Source organism: Hemicordylus capensis, chromosome 3, assembly GCF_027244095.1.
Source record: "Hemicordylus capensis ecotype Gifberg chromosome 3, rHemCap1.1.pri, whole genome shotgun sequence".
NCBI lineage: Eukaryota > Metazoa > Chordata > Lepidosauria > Squamata > Cordylidae > Hemicordylus > Hemicordylus capensis.
The window spans coordinates 120424010-120443791 of NC_069659.1; the positions used below are offsets into that span (position 1 = coordinate 120424010).

The 19782-nt window shown below is 43.6% G+C and overlaps 1 protein-coding gene and 1 long non-coding RNA gene across 3 annotated transcripts; one reads left to right on the forward strand and one right to left on the reverse strand.

The window, feature by feature from the left end:
- Nucleotides 1-1224: 1224 nt before the first annotated feature.
- On the reverse strand, nt 1225-12825 carry LOC128348770 (uncharacterized). Of its 2 annotated transcripts, XR_008318318.1 has the most exons (3): nt 12634-12825; nt 11481-11561; nt 1225-1543 (listed from the first exon to the last, which is right to left on the reverse strand). It is a non-coding gene; the product is annotated as an uncharacterized LOC128348770 (long non-coding RNA). The 2 variants fall into 2 exon arrangements; XR_008318317.1 differs by lacking the exon at nt 11481-11561.
- A 2534-nt stretch (nt 12826-15359) lies between these two features.
- LOC128348768 (claudin-34-like) lies at nt 15360-19059 on the forward strand. Its single transcript, XM_053304401.1, has 2 exons — nt 15360-15624; nt 17819-19059. Exons 1-2 carry the CDS (start codon nt 15548-15550, stop codon nt 18804-18806), a joined length of 1065 nt encoding a protein of 354 aa, XP_053160376.1. The 5' UTR covers nt 15360-15547; the 3' UTR covers nt 18807-19059.
- Nucleotides 19060-19782: the final 723 nt, after the last annotated feature.

A 19782-nucleotide genomic window follows, 5' to 3' on the forward strand; every position in this document is an offset into this window, starting at 1 on the left:
GGAGGGGTCTTGCAGAGGGCGGGGGTGGTGGCCTCATGGCAGGAGGGGGGATCGTGGCAGAGGTGGTCCAGGCACCAAAATTACCTAGGTGTGCCACTGAGCAAAACACATTACAATCAATTCCAATACATTTACTAATAAGTATGTATGTGTGTGATTCCTGTGTCATAGGAACATAGGAAGCTGCTATATACTGAGTCAGACCATTGGTCCATCTAGCTCAATATTATCTACACAGACTGGCAGGGGCTTCTTCAAGGTTGCAGGCAGGAATCTCTCTCAGCCTTATCTTGGAGATGCCAGGGAGGGAACTTGTAAGTGAACCTTCTACTCTTCCCAGAGCAGCTCCATCCCCTGAGGGGAATATCTTGCGCAGTGCTCACACTTCTAGTCTCCCATTCTTATTCAAACAGGGTGGACCCTGCTTAGCTAAGGGGACAAGTCATTGTTGCTACCACAAGACCAGCTCTCCTCCTTATGTGTCATTACATAAAAGTCAAAAATTCCTTCTTTACTGTTTTGTTTGCTCAGTGTGCATGCAGTATACAATTGGATAAAATTCCATTACATTGAGAGTACAATATGAATAAATACTTGTATAAAAACATCTTTATTAGATGCAGTGAAAACATTTGAAAAAACTTGGAAAGATAATTGCACAGCAAACCATGAGACACATTCTTGGAAATGTTCAACCATTTTGCAGTAAATTGTAAAAAATTGTTCTGGTTTTAAAAGCATTAGCTACTTGGTTAATTATTTCATAATCCACATACTATATTGACATGTGGGAGATAATCTGGGTTGCTTCTTTGGAACCATTTCTGAATGGTTAGATGTCTCATTAATTTGGTAGTTTAACTTGTCTTCTAGCTGGGCATAATTATGTCTGGTTTGTAGGTTTTATTAACAATAATACAAATCCCACTTATGAACAAAAGGATGCCTGCTATATAACCTGTATAAATTGCAGGTCCAATTTTTTGTGTAATTAATGCTGAGGGCAGATGGAAAGAAGAGGGGAAAGAGAGAGTTTTATTCCGTGTTACTGTGTAGGTGTTCCAGCCCACAGAAAAAAAGATACAAATGCTGGCAATTATATTCAAGAATCCTCCAGCTATGAACTTCCATCTAGACCTTGACATAAATAGTGGGTAAAACACGTTCAATGGCAATAAACAAAATAGCCCCATCAACGCAAAGAAAAAGGCAACAATCATTAGGATTTGTCCAAGCCTCATTTCCATTGGGAAGAATCGCTCATAAAATCTAAACTTGTGACAACAAATTAGACTATAGTTATCAGCTCCTTTCAGGGTAGGAGGAAGGCATATCTTCCATAATCCCAGCTGGGTGATACCAGGCATATACTTGGTGGAGTTGTGAACACGCAGCAACCTCCAGGGTTGGTCCATCAGTGTGAGGAATGTTAGAATGCAGCCTAACAATCCTAGTGTAAATCCAGCTACTCGCAAAGTGTTTGACTCCAGGACTGACATTGATAACAATTTCTGAAACCAGTTAAATCAAAAACCAAAGAGCCCTGAAACAAACAAAAAAAGTATTGTGTTAATTTTTACTTTTATTGCTAATTATCACGTTCTTAATCAACTTCAATGCCATAATTTTCTTCAATTAATTATTATTTGTAATGTTTCTGTCCCATCAGCTCTCTCTTTTAAACACCACACAGAACTGAGAACTTGCAAACAGGAAATCTGAAACAGGAATAAGGGAGTTTTATGTGGGATTGGTGATGAGAAAAATAGAGGGTGAGTGTTGAAACATGCACTGTTTCATAGTGTGAAATTGCTGTTATGTTTTATGGACAAGACCTCTCCAGCGCTGCAGAATCTCTCCCCCAACCCCACCTGCCTTTTGTAACACATTCAAAATGCTAATATTGTACTGCTTTAAGAAATGTAGCTCAAATTCCTTTTGTATTGAAAAGTTCAAACTATTCTCCTTGAAGAATGTAAACCGCCCAGAGCCATTTTTGGAAGGGTGGTATATAAATCAAATAAATATAAATAAATAAATGTAAGCTTTCTGTGTGAGCTTATGCTCTTTCTGGCTGGTGGTTTGTGTGACGCTGTGTACTAGCAATGGTAGAGTGGGTGGTGCTTCCTACTAAGGTGAGTCATTGATACATTATTGATCAGCTTGGGAGTGGAGCTACATTTCTTAGCTGGGCAAATCTTATTCTAGACCAGCTGTCTCTTAAGAGACACCCAGATATCTGGGAGTTGTGAATATTTATTTATTTTATTTGACATATTTGGCCCTCTCCACCCCCAGCTGGCCCTATCCACCCCCAGCACAATACCTCCAGTGACTGTTGCTAGTGTCTATCTTATGTTTCTTTTTAGATTGTGAGCCCTTTGGGGACAGGGATCCATCTTATTTATTTATTATTTCTCTGTATAAACCGCCCTGAGCCATTTTTGGATGGGCGGTATAGAAATCGAATGAATAAATAAATAATATCTGTAAATAAATATCTGAATAAATAAATAATAAATAAATATCTGAATAAATAAATAATATCTGTATACTGCCTAAAACCTGCATCTCTGGGTGGTTTGCATTAAAACAATATAAACAAAACAAAATTAAAAAGTTAAAAAATTACAATAATTTGAAACTTAAAACAATGTTAAAAACTATTAAAACAATATCTAATTAAAAGCCTGGGTGAACAGATGTTTCTTAACTGCCCTTTAAAAAGTTGTCAAAGATAGAGAAGCTCTTATTTCAAGAGGGAGCACATTTCAAAGTCTCGGAGCTGCAGTGGAGAAGGCCCGTCCACGAGTAGCCACCAGATGAGCCGGTGGCAACTGCAGACAAACCTCTCTTGATGATATCAATGGGTGATGGGGTTCATAGCAAAGAAGACATTCTCTTAAATCTCCAAGGCCTAAGCTATTTAGGGCTTTATAGATTATAACCAGCACCTTGTATTTTGCCTGGAAACCCATTGGCAGCCAGTATAGCTCTTTCAATACTAGAGTAATATGGTCTCTCCAATATGACCCAGAGACCAACCTGGCTGCCGCATTCTGTACCAACTGCAGTTTCCGGACCATGTGCAAAGGTAGCCCCACATAGAGAGTATTGCAGTAGTCACGTCTGCAGGTTACCAGCGTATGTACCATTATTTTGAAGCCACTTATCTCAAGAAATGGACGCAGCTGGCGTATGAGCCGAAGCTGATAGAAAGCACCTCTGGCCACCGCCTCAACTTTGGACACCAAGGAGAGATTTGGATCCCAAATCACCCCCAGACTGTATACCCCCACACTTTTAGGGAAGTGTGACCCCATCCAGAACTGGCAGATCAAAATTGTTGAATTCCGATATCCTGCACAATTGATGTCCCAAGCTCCGACCCCGCACAATAAGTACCTCTGTCCTACTGGATTCCGTTTCAGTTTGTTATCCCTAATCCAGCCCATCAATGACTCCAGGAAGCTATTTAGGGAGGTCATGCCTTCTCCCGATGATGTTTACATGGAGAAATAGATTTGGGTGTCATCAGCATACTGATAACACCCTGCACCAAATCTCCTGATTATCTCTCCCAGTTGTTTCATGTAGATGTTAAGCAACATTGGAGACAATATGAAGCCCTGAGGGACACCATACAAAAGTTCAGATTTTGAAGAACAACAGTCTCCAAGGGACACCATCTGGAACCTGCCTGAGAAGTAGGAGCAGAACCATCACAAAGCAATGCCTCCCACCCCAAACCCACTCAGATGTTCCAGAAGGATACTATGGTCAATAGTACTGAAAACTGCCAAGAGGTCCCAAAAGACCAACAGAGTCACACTCCCTCTGTCCATTCCCAATTGGAGATCAGCCATCACACCAACCAAAACAGTCTGCACTCCATAGCCCACCCAAAAGCCAACCTGAAATGGGACTAGATAGTCAGTTTCCTCCAAGACTGCCTGACGCTCGGAGGCCACCTGTTGCAGGGGAGTAACAGCAGGAGAGAGGGCATGCCCTCAACTCCTGCCTGTGGCTTCCAGCGGCATCTGTTGGGCAACTGTGCGAAACAGGATGCTGGACTAGATGGGCCATGGGCCTGATCTAGCAAGGCTGTTCTTATATTCTTATGTTTCTTATGTTCTCTCAGTTACCTTGCCCAACCATGGAAGGTTGCAGACAGGCCTATAGTTGCTTAACTCTTAGGGAACCAAGGCAGGCTTCTTCAGAGGAGTTCTAATAATTGCCTCCTTAAGGCGAGGAGGCATCCTGCTCTCCCTCAGAGAAGCATTATAATCTCACAGGCCTTCTACAACAACCCCCCCCCCCCCCGCCCGATAGTATGAGCCATGTTGGGCTAGGGTCAAAAGAAAAGGTGGTAAGCCGCACCGTTCCAAACAGCTTGTCCACATCCTCAGGAATCACAAACTGGAACTGATCCAACTTAACGACTTAAGAGGAGTTGCTGGACACCTCCACATCACACTCTGTAGTAATTGTGGGGCACATACTAGTACTCTTACAACCCTAGACAACTCTGCTGGACGTGAGCTTGCAAACACAATACGTGCAGAAAATAATTGCTTCTTTGCCACATGTATTGCCTGAGCATAGATCTTCAAATGCTCTTTGTGTTGCAATCTGTTGGATTTGAGTTGAATATTTTCCCATTTGTGCTCCAGTCATCTACTTTGCTGCTTCAGCCCCCGTAGTTCTTCTCTGTACCAAGGGGTCAGTTTTGAAGTGGGTAAAAGAGGATGCCTAGAAGATATCCCGTCTACTGCCCTGGTGAGCTTGCTGTTCTCTACTAGTGCATCAACAGGATCACCAGCAGAGTCAACACTAAATCCCTCTAAGGCTTCTTGGGATCCTATTGGATCCAATGGGCTTCTCAGATGGAACTTCCTAATACTCCCCTCATCCCTGTGAAGGAGGGGCATGACTGTGAGTCCAACCTTAACCAGATGGTGGTCCATCTAGTTCCCATCTGGAATATGTGTTTGCAAAGAGGAATCAGGGAGTTGTGCAAGTGAACTTAGCAAAGAATTGTGCTGGGAAGGCACATCAAATGCCAAGGAATGTGGACAGTGAGTGACCTGCACGGAATATGCTCTGTTTGTTTTCTTACCCTAAGAGAACAGGAATTCACCTCTATAGGGATGAAAGACACATTAGGTTGGTCTGCCCAAGAACGTTATTGGATCCAATAGAAGCCTTGGAAGGGTTTTGAGTTTGCTCTGCCGATGATTCTGTCAACACTCTGGTGCAAAGCTGGAATAACAGACTCACTAGAGCAGTAGACACAATCAAAACCTGCTTCAAAATTAGCCTTGTGGTATTCAGAAGAATTGCAGGAGCTGAAGCAGCAAAATAGATGGCGAGAGTGCATAAAGGAAAAGACTCAACTCGAATCCAACTGGTTACAGCATGGGCAGCAACAGCAATGAATATTTATATACTACTTTTCCATACAAGTTTCCAAAGTGATTTGTATAGAGAAATAAATAAAGATGAATAAGCACATCTGAAGTTCTGTTGTCTGGATCTGTTTGTCATGCAGCAAAGAAGCAATTCTCTTCTCCCTGCATTTCTTCTGCAAGTTCATGTCCAGAGGAGTTGTCTAGGGTTGTGAGGGGGCTAGTACAAGCCCCTCCCCCTTGAATCCAAATTTGGAACCATCAGTTATCTGCTGAGACACTTTTAATGATCTTTGCATGTGGACAAAATCTCTCATATTAAGGCCAAACTGGATTCTATAATTAGGACAGAGTCTGTTATGGGTAGGGATGTGCACCAACCGTGGAGGTGTGGTCCAGTGCCGGAAGGGGTCTCCCTTTAAGGGGGGGGGTTGCACTTACCCCTCCCACTACTTTCCCCCCACTGGCACTCCCTTTTTCTGAAATGATTTTGGGGCGGCAGTGTTCCTCCCTGCCACCTCTGCCCCCATTGTTAGCTGAAAATACCGGAAGTCACAAGTGCACATGTGCCTGCTGCCACACCCACGACCCCACCGTGCACATCAGTGCAACGTGCGTGGTTGGCGCACGCGCACTGCAGCGGGTGGACTTGCACTTGTGACTTCCGGTATTTCTGGCTAACAACAGGGGCAGGGGCAGCGGGGAGGAATGCTGCTGCCCCAAAATCATTTCAGAAAAAGGGAGTGCCGGTGGGGGGAAAGTGGCGGGATGGGTAAGTGCAACCCCAAGCCCTTAAAGTACCACCCCCACCCCCACTGGCACTGGACCGCTGGACCAGACCCCATTTGAACCAGTTTGGAGGCCTCTAACATGGCCTCGTGCACATCCCTTTTGGGGATATACAGCAATTCCTCTTATGCGGTCAGACTAGATAACTTTCAGTTTGTGACTCCTAAGGATGTGGACAAGCTGTTTTGAACTGTGCAACTATCACCTATTCTCTTGACCCTTGCTCAACTTGGCTTATTTTCTCTAACAATCAGATTATCTGAAAGGGTCTGGTAAACATAATAAATACTTCTCTGAGGAAGGGCAGGATGCCGCCTTGTCTTAAGGAGACTATCATTAGAATATACTGGGGGGGGGACCTACATTGGACCCCTCAGATTTAGGCAACTATAGGCCCATCTCTAATGTTCAAAGGTTGGGCAAGGTGATTGAGAGAGTGGTGGCCTCTCAGCTCCAGTTGTGGACGAAACTGATTATCTAGACCCATTTCAAACCGGCTTTCAAGCAGGCTATGGGGTTGAGACTGCCTTGGTCAGCCTGATGGATGATCTCCAACTAAGTATTGACCCTACTGTGTGACTCTGCTGATCCTTTTGAATCTCTCAGTGGCTTTCAATACCATGACCACAGTATCCTTCTGAATTGCCTGAGGGAGGTGGGATTAGATGGCACAGTTTTACAGAGGTTCCATTCCTACCTCTTGGGTAGATTCCAGATAGTGTCAATTGGAAACTGTTGCTCTACAAAGCAAGAGTTACTATATGGCGTTCCACAAGGCTCCATACTGTCTCTAGTGCTCTTTAACATCTTCATGAAACAGCTGGAAGAGATCATTACGAGATTTGGTGCAGAGTGTTATCAATATGCTGATGATGCTCAAATCTCTCCCTATCAACTTCATCAGTAAATGGCATAAATTCCCAAATTGCCTGCTTGGAGGCAGTAATGGGCTGGATGAAGGATAACAAACTGAAAGTGAATCCAAATAAGATGGAGGTACTGATTGTGAGGAGTCAAGACGTGAGAGATGGTTTCTATCTGCCTGTTCTAGATGGGGTTACACTCCCCCTGAAAGAGCACATACGTAGCTTGGGAGTGCTCCTGGATCCAAAACTTTCTCTGGTTTCTCAGGTTGAGGCAGTAGCCAGGAGCACTTTTTATCAGCTTCAGCTGATACATCATCTAAGCCCATTTCTGGAGGTAAATGACCTTAAAACAGTAGTACACATGCTGGTAACCTCCAGGCTTGACTACTGTAATGTACTCTACATGGGGCTGCCTCTGCATGTGGTCTGGAAAATACAACTGGTACAGAATGTGGCAACCTGGTTGGTCGCTGGAACAACCCCAAGGGTCCATGTAACACTGATTTTTAAAGAATTGCACTGGCTGCCAGTATGTTTCTGAGCGAAATACAAAGTGCTGGTTATTACCTATAAAGCCCTGAATGACTTATGTCCAGAGTACTTAAGAGACTGCTTCCTTTGTCATGAACCCTGCCATCTATTAAGATCATCTGGGGAAGTCTGGTAATGGTTGCTGCAAGCTTGTCTGGTGGCGACTCAGAGCTAGGCCTTCTCTGTGGCTGCCCCAGGGCTTTGGAATGCACACCCTGTCAAAATAAGAATTTATCAATCTCTGATTACTTTTTAAAAGACTCTTAAGACTACCTGTTTTCTCAGGATTTTAATTAAAACTAACTTTAAACTATTTAATTGTTTAACTCTGTGAATTGTTTTAATTGTTTTTATTCTGTGAAAGTGTTTTGTTTTATTTTTATATTGTAACTTGGATTATGTACACCACACACACGTCTATCTATCTATCTATCTATCTATCTATCTATCTATCTATCTATCTCTCATCGCCTGGCGGTATATAAATATGATTGAGTGAGTGATAAACAAACACCTGTGACAATTGCAAGCTAGCATCTTCCCTGCTGGATGCGATGGTGAAAGGACTTGGAGTGCTTAACTACAGTGTGACTTATCAGAGAAGATGAGGAATTCTTGGGCAGAGCCCAAGCATAGGCGGAATTGGGGGGGGAGGGCAGGGCACGTGCCCTAGGCGCCACTGAGGTGGGGGCGCCATGCCAGCTCCTGCCACCCCCACCCCATTGCCCACCTGCCCAGCCCCAGGGCTCCTCAGCCACTTGCCTCCAGCTCCAGCCTAGGATCGGCAGCGAGGCCTAGGATCGGAGCAGCCTGCAAACTGCAGAGCTCTTCTCTCCCCGCCTCTCAGCTGATCGGCGGGTGGGCGGGGCTTCCAGAGAGGCCTCCGAATAGGCCTCCCTGAAGCCTGAACTCGGCAGGCCCCAAGAAAGGCAGGAAGGAGGCTGGCAGAGCTCCCTGCAGCAGACCCTCCCTGCAGCAGACCAGACCATCCAGCACAGCTTTTGCAAGGTAGGCTGTGAATTCCTTTTTGTGGTTACCCCCATATATAGGGATCTGCTTGCCACAGGGCTTTGATATGGGTGGTGGGGCGAGACTGAGAAGTCTCTGAATATTTAATTTAAAACAGACTGGAAAATGTGCTGGCTTTAAAAACAAAAACTATCTAAGGCGTATAAGTGGCTTGTTTCATGTCAGAAAATTACAAAAACGTCTGGAACAAATATTTATTTATTCATTCTTTCTTTCTTTCATTTATAAATGCACTTATGTTCAAGTTGTTTTGCAACCCAGAAGGTCTGAGTGAGAACTGTGAAGCATGTGTTGTGCTTTTATTTTATTTTATTTTTCTTGTGTGTGAACTGCTCTCCAATAACTTGCAGGGACTTCAGGGTAAATCTGGCCAACATGTGAATGCAGCACCTCCATTCCAGAGGAGATGTGTGTTAAAGGGCTTTAAAAGCCTCGTGTGAAAAACCTCCTGGAATCAAACTTTACTGAATTTGTTCAGAATTCTGAGAAAACAAACATAGGCTCACCCTGCATGTTTGAAAGTCTCCTTTGCTAATCTGCAGCGAGGGGGCCATTTTAATAATTAGCGTTGCTAGTGTGTTCTAGGCATTAAAAGTAGCACAAATATATAGTACTCAATGTATATCACCTATATACTGTGGAGTGTGCATGTGTGTATTCAGTGAAATGTATTTCCAGGCAGCATACTTATTTTGAAATATCAGACTTAAATCCTTGGGGGCCTGGGATGTGTGGAGGCCCTGGACTTTGAGGAGCTGGGGCCCCATTTTAAAATCCCATCTTGGCCCATTCCAACCTTGCTATGCCCCTGGCGGTCACTACACATGGGTTTCTGCACAATACCTGCACAGAAGAAACTTCCATGTAGAAAATGTGTCTCTTGTCAATTGACCCTGAATTTTTCCATCCATGACTGGGATATTTGAGAGTTAGAGTCAATAATAAAAGAACAGCACACTGCTTGTGACAGGAAGGGGCAAATTACAATGATTTCTTAGTCTGGCAGGGGCTGGTTTTGGCCCTGGCAGAACTTGGCTGTCTGCTCCTGTTGCACATGCCTCTGTCTAGTGTGGCAAACTAATGTATCCTCCTCCCTCTTGGTGTCAAAGGAAGCACTGGTGTGGTGAATGCACATATACCCCATCATGAGCCAACAGTCATCATAAGACAAAGGCTGGCAGGAATCATTCACTGGTTTATAGACACACACAACCCCACCTTCTTTTTCCCCTATTTTGCTAGTGGCTATTTGGGCAGGTGATCCTCTAGGACAAAGTCATGTTTTTTAAAAAGAATGAGATGAGACAGAGAAAATGACACTTGGAATCCTCACATAACTCCTGACTGTTGTTCTAAGTCTTTTACAGAGATGGCTCATGTTTTCAGGTTTTGAGCAACAGCCATGTCTAGATGGTACAGTGTTCCTTTTAACAAGGATTTCCAGATATTGTTGACTACAAGTCCCATCATTCCTGTTTGGACAGGGGCGCAATTTCAGTGCTTGCCCTAGGCACGATTTTCCCTAGTTACACCTCTGCCCAAGAGATTCTCCAGGAAGTTTTACAGACAGGGCTCCCCCTTCCCCCCAAATCCACTCCTGATTGGAGTGTGCCAGTCCACATATTTGCTGCATTTAACCTGACCTCCCTGTGGACTATCAGGGACCAGGACAGACAGGGCTTTGTTTTTCCCTGAAAGGAAGCTGTTAATTCAGGCTTAGCCTGAGTTATGTCCAGGGTAAAAAAAATCCTCTATTTCCAGCAGCTTTTGGGGAAAAAACCTCTGGGGCTTCTGCTTTCTCTGAAGGTGTTGATGGAGGTGCTGATGGCAATGCGAAGGAGTTGCTGTTGGCTGTGCGAATGGCCATCTAATCCCTTGAATAAAATGCCTCCAATCTGCTGTGAAGCAGATTTGCTCTTCAGATACCCCAAGGCATAGAGCCATGTGTGAAAAACCTCCAGGTACTATGACTGGCAGAGCCTTTGGCAGAGTGAAGAAATCCCATCAGAAGAAGCAGACACATGGGCATGTGACCAATCACTGCTTGCTAATTACTGAATCAATTCAAAATCCAGTTGTTGAAAGCCTCTTAAGTGTCTTAGGAATGTGTACTGCATAGAGCACTCTCCCCCTGTGGCCCCCTCCCCGCAACACTATGGAGAAAGAGACCAATTAATTGCAGTGCAACAGCAGCATAAATGGTCATTCCATCAGTGAGGAACAGAATGACCAGTGAGCAGCATGTATGTATGTATGTGATGAAGGAAAAACAGGCTTTGGCTGGTCCTGGCCTGGGCACATCGAAGGTTACCCTGAGTGATCTGCACTGTTAGCAATTGCACTAACCATATTTGATCACGCCTTCCTGTTGTTCTCAATTCATGTTGCAGTTAGTTGGGAACACTGTATGCTCATGTATGTATGTATTTCTCAGATCTATAGACTGGCCAATGTTTGAGCCTCTCAAGATCATCACCTGTTCTGTCTTTAGGTTCTAACCTTAGGTGTTAGCCCCTCCCATCCCTTCGCACCTCCAACAGTTTCATGTCACCTGCAAATGTGGTGAGCTTCCCTTCTACTCTCTCATCAAAATCATTTATACAAATCTTGTGCAGCATTACCTCCCTCCAGGTTGACTCCGCACCATTAATGGATTTCCATTGGCTATGGTTGTTCGTCCAGCTACGAATATGCCTAATCAAAGTATTATCAGCCCTTGTTTTACCATATTGTCAACAACCATGTTGCATTGAAAGGATTTATGGTCTGCTCCCACAAGGCAGTTCTTATGTTCTTATAACAAAAAGCAACAAAGGACAATAATGCTGGCATGCATTATTTCTGCAGCAACTCATACCTGCATGATCTGTCACAGGAAATAATTCATGGAGCTGGTCCGGTTCACACCAGCAGCTGTGCCTGTTGATAACTGTTGTACCTGTGTAGTACAGTGCTTCAGGTTCTTTTGCATAGAAGTTAGTAGTACCCCTTTTATCTGATGCTGACTTTCCCATACCTATTTCAGAGCCTTGTCTCCCATAGTAGTCCTGTCCCTCTCCTTGATTTGCCAGCACATTTTAGAATTGAGATGGTAAGACAATTTTGTTCAACATGCACCTGAGAGCACAGCATGATCTACAACTCATCTAGCCAGTGAAGACTAACATCTTGACCCAGTGATTTCCTGCAGACGTAAAGGTGCCTATATGGACGTAGAGCTGTCTTGTACTCATTTGTCTTTGTTCCTTTCAAGAGTGGTACAGTTCTGCACACATATGCACAGCATTGTTCTCACAGCTGAAATATATAGTGGAGACCACAGCCATTGCACATGCTGAACCCTTTCCCCAGTGACTCATCATGATGTGGCAGTATTGCAACAAAATTACTAATATGAATGATTAGGACAATGATTAGTTTTCTTGTTAAGAAAGGAAGGATGAGAAGGAAATACAATTCCTAATAAGAGAAGTAAAGCCAAGTAGATGACTAAGTTGTTCTTTCCTCTTGTTAGTCAGGTAAACACTTGTGTGCACCAAATAATATATTTTCAAATCTATGTTATATCCCCGCCCACATTCATTGCACTGTGTGTCTCTGTGGTCCTCAAAATGCTATATAAGAGCCTAGGTAGACTGTACTCTATCTACAACCAATCAATGTAACCGACTTGGTTTACCACAGGAAGTGTAGGAGGAAGTCTCTGAAACAGGCACACTAATAGTAGCATTTGCGATAGTCCTGGTTAAGTTCAGGTTCATGTGGTGGCATAAAGATACAAAATGCTGGCATAAAGGTATAGGTACACTCTCACATCTGTGTTGGTACCTCTGCATTCAGTTCTGTCACCTGCAGTGTTGGTTAATCGCTCACATGATCAGGTCATTAGACTTCTACCAACTTATTTAAATACTGGGATTTCCACTCCAGTGCTCTGGATTCTAGTTCAGCTATCCTCAATGTAAATAAGTACTATGTTATGCATTAAAAAAGGAAAGAAAATTGTGTACCTTTAAAAATGAAAGCGTTGCTTCCTAGCCAAACTCTGGACAAAATAATAATTTTGAAACAGCAGACTTTTCAATAAAGCAAATAGTTCAACAGCTTCAAAACCAGGAATACAGAATCGTAGTCTTCTGACAGTAAACTTTGGAATGAAAAAATGTTCTCAACCTATAACTGTATAGCTAAAGATGTTTCTGATTGGCTGTTGCTTAATTCTAAAAACAGGTTCTTAGAACATTGAAACAATGGTCTGTCAGATGTTCTTCTCAGATTATTTGGGGGAAATCTTTCTATATTTCCTTGCCTCAAAATATTCAAAAGATTTATTTATTTACTTAATTGAAAACAAGCTTTGTTTTATCCCTCTGCTGTGCAATGCATGCATTTGGTACTTAGTATCAGAACCTGATCAGTAGGTGGTAGCTTTCAATCTACATGGTTCTTCTTTAGGTGAAGCAATAGGTAAAAGACACAGCAGAGGGCTGCAACTGCAGCATTTGCAGAAGGGCTATCAAATAGCAAAGACAACCAGACAATGCAACCATTGACCTGGTGCCCAAGAATAAAGGAATACTGTTACATGTATGTATGTGGGTAGGGAGAAGCCCTGTTTATTTCCCAACTCAGTGCTCCAACATAATTAAGGCTGCAGCTTTTCTAGGATATACCTGGCCACACAGAGAGATAAAACTGGAGCTTACAACCATGCATACACATACAGGTAATGGGTAGGGATGTGCACAAAATAGATTTTGCATTCTGTTTCAAGTTCAAAATGAAACACAAAACAGCCAAAATGTTTTGATGAAATAGCAGTCAAACTGGCTGCTTTGACTAAACAAACTCAAAAAGTTTCGAGTGTTTCAGCCATAGGGAAGAACGAAGAAACTTGAAACACCCCATTGTTCCCCATGGGTAGCTCTTAGGGACACCAAAGTGGGTTGGATGTTAGGGCATGATGGGTTCTACCTACCACCCAATCCACAAAATAAATGGGCAACTGGGAGATGTTCAACAAATGTTTAACCTTTTCCCCAAGCCCCCATTGGATCTTAAGGGGGTTTTAGGGGAAACCCCTTTGTTTCCTAAAGCACTCAAAACATTTTGAGATTGTTCCATCAAAACAACCGGTTGGACTGGTTGTTTTGACGGAACATTTCAGCCATTTGTGTTTCATTCCGAGCTTGAAAGAGAGTATGATACATTTCATGCACATCCCGACTGTAGATTACAACTCCATAATCCCCAGTCAAAGGCCATTAAAGACTATGGGAGCTGTATTTAGCAACTTATGGGAATCCCTGCTACAGAGAACATGACCCGTGCTCATTGAGACTCTAAATTGCATGCAGTCTAGGTGCTTTGCATTAGGGATGTGCAAACCAATTCGAGAGTTCAGGGTTGAACCAAACCCTACCGGTTCAGTTTGGACTGGTACCAACGCCCGCCCCCCCCCCCCGCCCCGGCCAGTTCACAAATTTTAATTTTTTTTTTACCTCTAGCCCCTTTGGGGGCCTTCCTCTAGGCCATGGGGGGTGGGGTCCGCGAAGGTTCCCACTCCCCCCACTGGCCTCATTTATCACCACCGCGGCCCGTTTTAAGCCCTTTTCCAGCCCATTCAGGCCATGGTAAGCTGTTGCAGCAGCCATGTTGCCTGCTGCCATACATGTACAAATGGCATATGTGAGGCCTGGCATGGCCCAGGGCCTCGCAGAGGCCATTTGCACACGCGCAGTGGCCATTTTTTTTTAAAACTTTTTTTTAAAAAATGGCCCCCGCACATGCGCAGATGGCCTCTGCTCTTGATTTGGTTTTTTTTTAAACTCTGATCAGAAAGGTGTTCTGTGCGTGGGGACTCCTGTGATTTCCCTGTTGGCATGGATGGACCACCATCTGGTTAAGGTTAGACTCTCAGCCTCAGCCCTCCTCCGCAGGGGTGAAGGACACATTAGGATGGTTGCCCCCAAAAGTTATTGGATCCAATAGGATTCCAAGAAGCCTTGGAAGGCTTTAAGGTTGGTTCTGCCAGTGATTCTGTTGATGCCATTGTTCAGACTTGGAATAATGAACTTACTAGGGCAGTAGACACAATCGAATAAATAAATAAATAAATTGCTCCTATGCGCCCTCTCCAACCTGCTTCTAAATTAGTCCCTTGGTATACAGAAGAACTTAGGGGGTTGAAGTGGCAAGGTAGACAGCTTGAGCACAAGTGGAGAAAGACTTGGCTCAAATCTGACAGATTACAACACAGAGCACATCTGAAAGTCTTTGCTCTTGTAACATGTGCTGCAAAGAAGCAGTTCATTTCTGCCCGCATTGATTCTGTTAGCTCATGTCCAGTGGAGTTATCTAGGGTTGTGAGAGGGCTAGTACTTGTCCTTCATCCCCTGAATGAGTACTTATACCCATCAGTTACCCTTTAAAAAAACCTTTAAATAAGTTCTTTGCAGATAAAATATCTTGTATTCGAGCTGAACTAGACTCTACAGTTTTTATTTTATTTATTTTTACACTTATATCCCACTCTTCCTCCGAGGAGCTCAGAGCAGTTACTGCAGAGTCTACTCCTATGGTGCGGAGCAGTAGCTCCCCTTGTGTGGTCAGGTGCGGAGCCAGCCAAGCTGCGGCCTGGGTCCAACCACCGTCCGACGGCCCCTCCAATGATATCCCATGCACTTGACGTTATGCACACAGGGTGTGCCCTGAACGAACACCCCCCCTACAAGCTACAAGCGAGTGCTTGCCAATCATTTTCAAGCAGTGTTTGCTGCCTGAAAGGGTCTATTCTCCTTTCTCTCCCTCCAGAGGTGACATCATGTGACATCATGCGCAAAGGGGACATGACCTCAAGCTCCAAGGAGCCCGAGCGAGCGCTTCTGTGTCATTTCAGGCAGCGCTTGCTGCCTGAAAGCATCTATGCCAGAGGTCCAACCATACTGGACAGGTCTCACCAGAGGAGCCAGACAAAGAGTGCCTCTCCCATCAACAATATGGTGAGATGTAACTTTAATAAATCTATACTGGATCGGTCGGCGCCTGGGTCAACAAGGACCACGCCAGGTGCTGGAGTCCCTGGACATCTGGTGGCAAGTGGGCTACAGGACTCAGGATCTTCAGTTGAGCAACCAGGGCTGGAGACTGCAAGGTTACTGGAAGAAACATCACTTAAACGGAAAAAATATACGATTTATTATTATTATTTATTTATTTATTTACACAGTCAGACAGGTGTTATTGACTGGTTTGTTTTATCCAGACATTGAGTCCTTCCCAAGGAGCTGGGATGGCTGAATTTTATTGTCAATGTTGTTGCTATTGTTATAGATATCGTCGCAGAATATAGGCTGTTCCCAGTAAAGTTGCTTTATTATTAATTAATTAATTAATTAATTAATTAATTAATTAGATTTCTATACCGCCCTTACAAAAATGGCTCAGGGCGGTTTACACAGAGAAATAACAAATAAATAAGATGGATCCCTGTCCCCAAAGGGCTTACAATGCACCTGCAGGGAGTGGTTCCGTGCACACCACTACTCTAAAGTCAGGCAGTCAGGCCTTCATGTACTTTCATTTGGTTGTGATTACAAATTACACACACACACACACACACACACTCTCTCTCTAATTTGCAATAACAAATATTTCTAAATGCATTTTACATAGCAAATGGAATATGAAACAATTCCCTGTCCCAGAAGGCTTCCTTCTCTAAAAAGAAGCCCAAGGGAGACATTAACAAGATCCTCTGGGAAGGTTGCAGTTCTAAATTGAATAGGCACAGTTGCTCTCCCCTCGCGAAAAATAGGACCATCTCCCCTTTAAAAAATGTGCCCCTTTTAAAGTTAGCAGTTAGCAGGGTGGTTGGCAGCATTCTAACCGGCTCAGAACTCTACAGAGGGGTTGCCGTGGCGCCCAGCTCAAACGCTCACAGGTCTTCCTTTGGCGAGGAAGGCAGCTTGAAGACCTGGATCTTTGCACGCTACGGTCTTGAGCCATACATACTGGTACATGCTACAGTACTTCGCAGATACATGTAAGTATATACTATTAAGAGCTCCCACCTTCCCAAAGAGTAAGAAGTCCAGCGCTGCACCATTTTCTTTGGCTAAGAAAGCACTTGAGAATTATATTGTCTATGTAATAATGGGTTGTATTTCCAAGACTACAAGTAGAGCATAGCTGAAGCCATGGACTTCTGTCGCAGACAGTAGAACTGCTGGTCCTGCCTCAGATTCCCAAAGAGAACAATTGCTTGGACTCACAGCTTTCCAGGCTGCTTCTGGTCCAGCTAAACCTAAACTACCTCAGATTCTCTCTCCCTGTCTCTGCATCTGTGAATTCCCCCACTCTCTTCTGACTGATTTAATCCTCCTCCACCAGTTGCTTTAAAAATATAGCAACTGAAGGCTGCTGAGAAAAGGCCATTCATTGAGGTCATTTACACAATCAAAAAATGGGTTCTCCCCGGTTTTGGGAACTCCAAATTTTCAGTTGTGAGGAACAAGGTAAGAGGAAATCCTAGGTAGAAGTGATTGTGTGGAAGCAAGGTTGTGGGAAATGCTACCCAGGTTTTCCTCCTACATTGTTTCCACAGAATCACTTCTACCCGGGTTTCCACCTACCTTGCTTAATCACAAAATTGGGAGCACATGGTACACACCTGCCAAACCCTGCTACAACACAGGTTTTGGTTGTGTGAATGACCCAGTGACTTTGGTTAGATGTCTGTGAGAGAAAACTGCAGCAAAAGGACCATTCACGGTAATCAAGCTAGCCAAGCTTGTGTGGGTGGGTGCAGATGCTGCTCAAAGTATAGAATCCGCTCCTTTTCTGGGCACATAACCTTTCAACCTAGTATTTGAATCTTGACCTGTTGACCGCTTTCCCAGGAGCCTTTTCTACTTCCTTGTAAAAGGACTGTTGGGAGCTTGGTGGTGGGACAGTTTAAGTAGCTTCAAGAAGTCTGCATTCAAAGGTGGGGAAACAGTTCCTGACACTTATAATGGAAGAGGCAGCAGACTTCCATTCTTACGTTTGCAGGTGGGATATGTGATGTTCTAGAACAAGGTTCAAAGCTGAACAGGGTCCTAATTGGTGTCACTCCTTGTCCAAACTTTAAAAGATGTACTTACATGTGTATAATGGCATATACATATATATGTGTGTGTGTGTGTTTTATCCCAGTAAATCTGCAGTTTCCAAGATGGGCGACGTCGTAATGAATACTGTAGCATCAACTGGTGCAGTATTAAAAATTAAGAAATGCCTGGCTGAGGTCAGCTTCTTTCAACTTTGTGCCTTTTTCCTGAGCCTTAGTGGATGGCTTATGTGTATGACATCCGCAATCCTTGTCCAGTGGAGAGTGTGGCACTTTAGTAACCACTATGGTGGAACCAGCATTGCTTGGATTGGGATTTGGGAAATCTGCCGTGTCGATGAAGATCCGTCTATTGATAAGCAAAATCGCATGAACTGTACAGCATTCAGCAATCTACACACCTTCCTCCCCAGTGAGATTATAGCTGCCCAGAATCTCATGGTACTCGCTACCATTGCGGGGGCAGTGCAAACAGGCTTTCTCTCTGTGGCCTTCTCAAATATATATAGGAAGGAAAAACAGAGAAAACATGTTGCCAACCTTTTTTTGATTGCAGGCCTTCTAAATTTATCATCGGGAATAGGTGTCTTCATTCCAATTGTTTGGAATATGGTTTCCGTCTTGTCAGAAGCACCAATTTTCTTCCCTGAAGATTTCCATTTACCACATAAACCAGAATACCAGTATGTTGGAGCTGCGCTTTTGGTTGGGCTGATTTCTGCTATTTTCCAGATCTTGAGCGGATGTTTTATTCTGCGCAGTAAGCATTTGGCAGTCAAGAAAATATCAGCAATGGCAACAGAGGCATCTGCAAGGGCAAGTGAAACCACTCTTTGTCAAAAGTGTTCATTGTCCTTAGTGCCTAAAACCCCAAAGCCAGAGGAATCTGCTTCTGTGACCATCGAGAGCCCATTGGACGTGCGACGCACTGAAAACCCATCTGTGATTGTCCAGATGGATAACTTCTCTGAAGACGTGACCAATCCCAGGGAGCCTGTTCCATCATTGCCCCAAAGTCACATTATATTGGTGACTCCATACATTGAACCAACAGTTGGTGATGAATCTAAATAATCAGATTCTAAACACACCAGGACATGAACTGTGAACATTTGAAAGTTATTGCAACCTTTGAAAGGGATAGTGGGTCTGTTTATGTTGCAGGAATATTTATTTGTTTGTTTGTTTGTTTATTGCTGTAGGGGTTGTTTTTATACTTTGGGGATAACTTTTGTGCTGTTAACAATAATGGTTGTTTTCATGGTATAGGCTACTATTATCTTTGATAGTTTTGTGTTTCTCACCTTTTATTAAAAATATCCACCTATTTTAATCACATGGTTGGCTCTTGCTATTTCATTAGTATGAAACAATGTACAATACCTTGATAACTAAAGTGCCACCCGGTAACATCACTGCCCTGCCTGAATACCCAAACCACAAGCAATTCAGGGGGTGGGGAGTTCCAACTATCATAAAATTACCACTTTAATGATGGAACACCTATGTTGTAAGGTTATTACTCTAGTGTTTCTGGCTGATCTGCCAATGAAAGCAATTAACTATCCAAAATGATAGAAGGGATGATTAGTTTCTAAAGCTAGAAAAGACAAAGCGAGAGTATATTTGTGAGAAGAACCATGGACCGATGTTCTCACTAACCATGCAGAAGTGCTGCATGCAAAGTACCTGCATGCAAAACACATAGATCATTGCATGGAATCTAGAGCCTCACTGATTAGAACCTATAAGTACTTAGGTTTAGTTTTTCATGCAAATGGGACATGGGGAACATGCTGCAGCAAGTGCTCAGAGGAGCGCATCTGCTATATTAACCTTTTTCCACACTAAAGGGGGATATTTTATCCCAGAGGCTTTTAAGGTATAACATGCTAAAATATTGGCACAAATCTGTTCCACCTGTAATTTCAAACCTATGGAAGTGGTCCAGTCTAGATTCCTTCATGCCATATTTCAGGTGCCTAGATGTGTCTCGAATGCCATCCTATACCTTTAAGCATAACCAGAGTGGAGGCCCTGGGATGGCCTG

Bases quoted from the DNA above. Each gene is read 5' to 3' on its own strand.
- LOC128348768 (XM_053304401.1), top strand. From the start codon at position 15,548: ATGCCAGAGGTCCAACCATACTGGACAGGTCTCACCAGAGGAGCCAGA. The intron at 15,625-17,818 runs GTGAGATGTAAC...GTTTTATCCCAG, and splicing joins CCTCTCCCATCAACAATATG to TAAATCTGCAGTTTCCAAGA.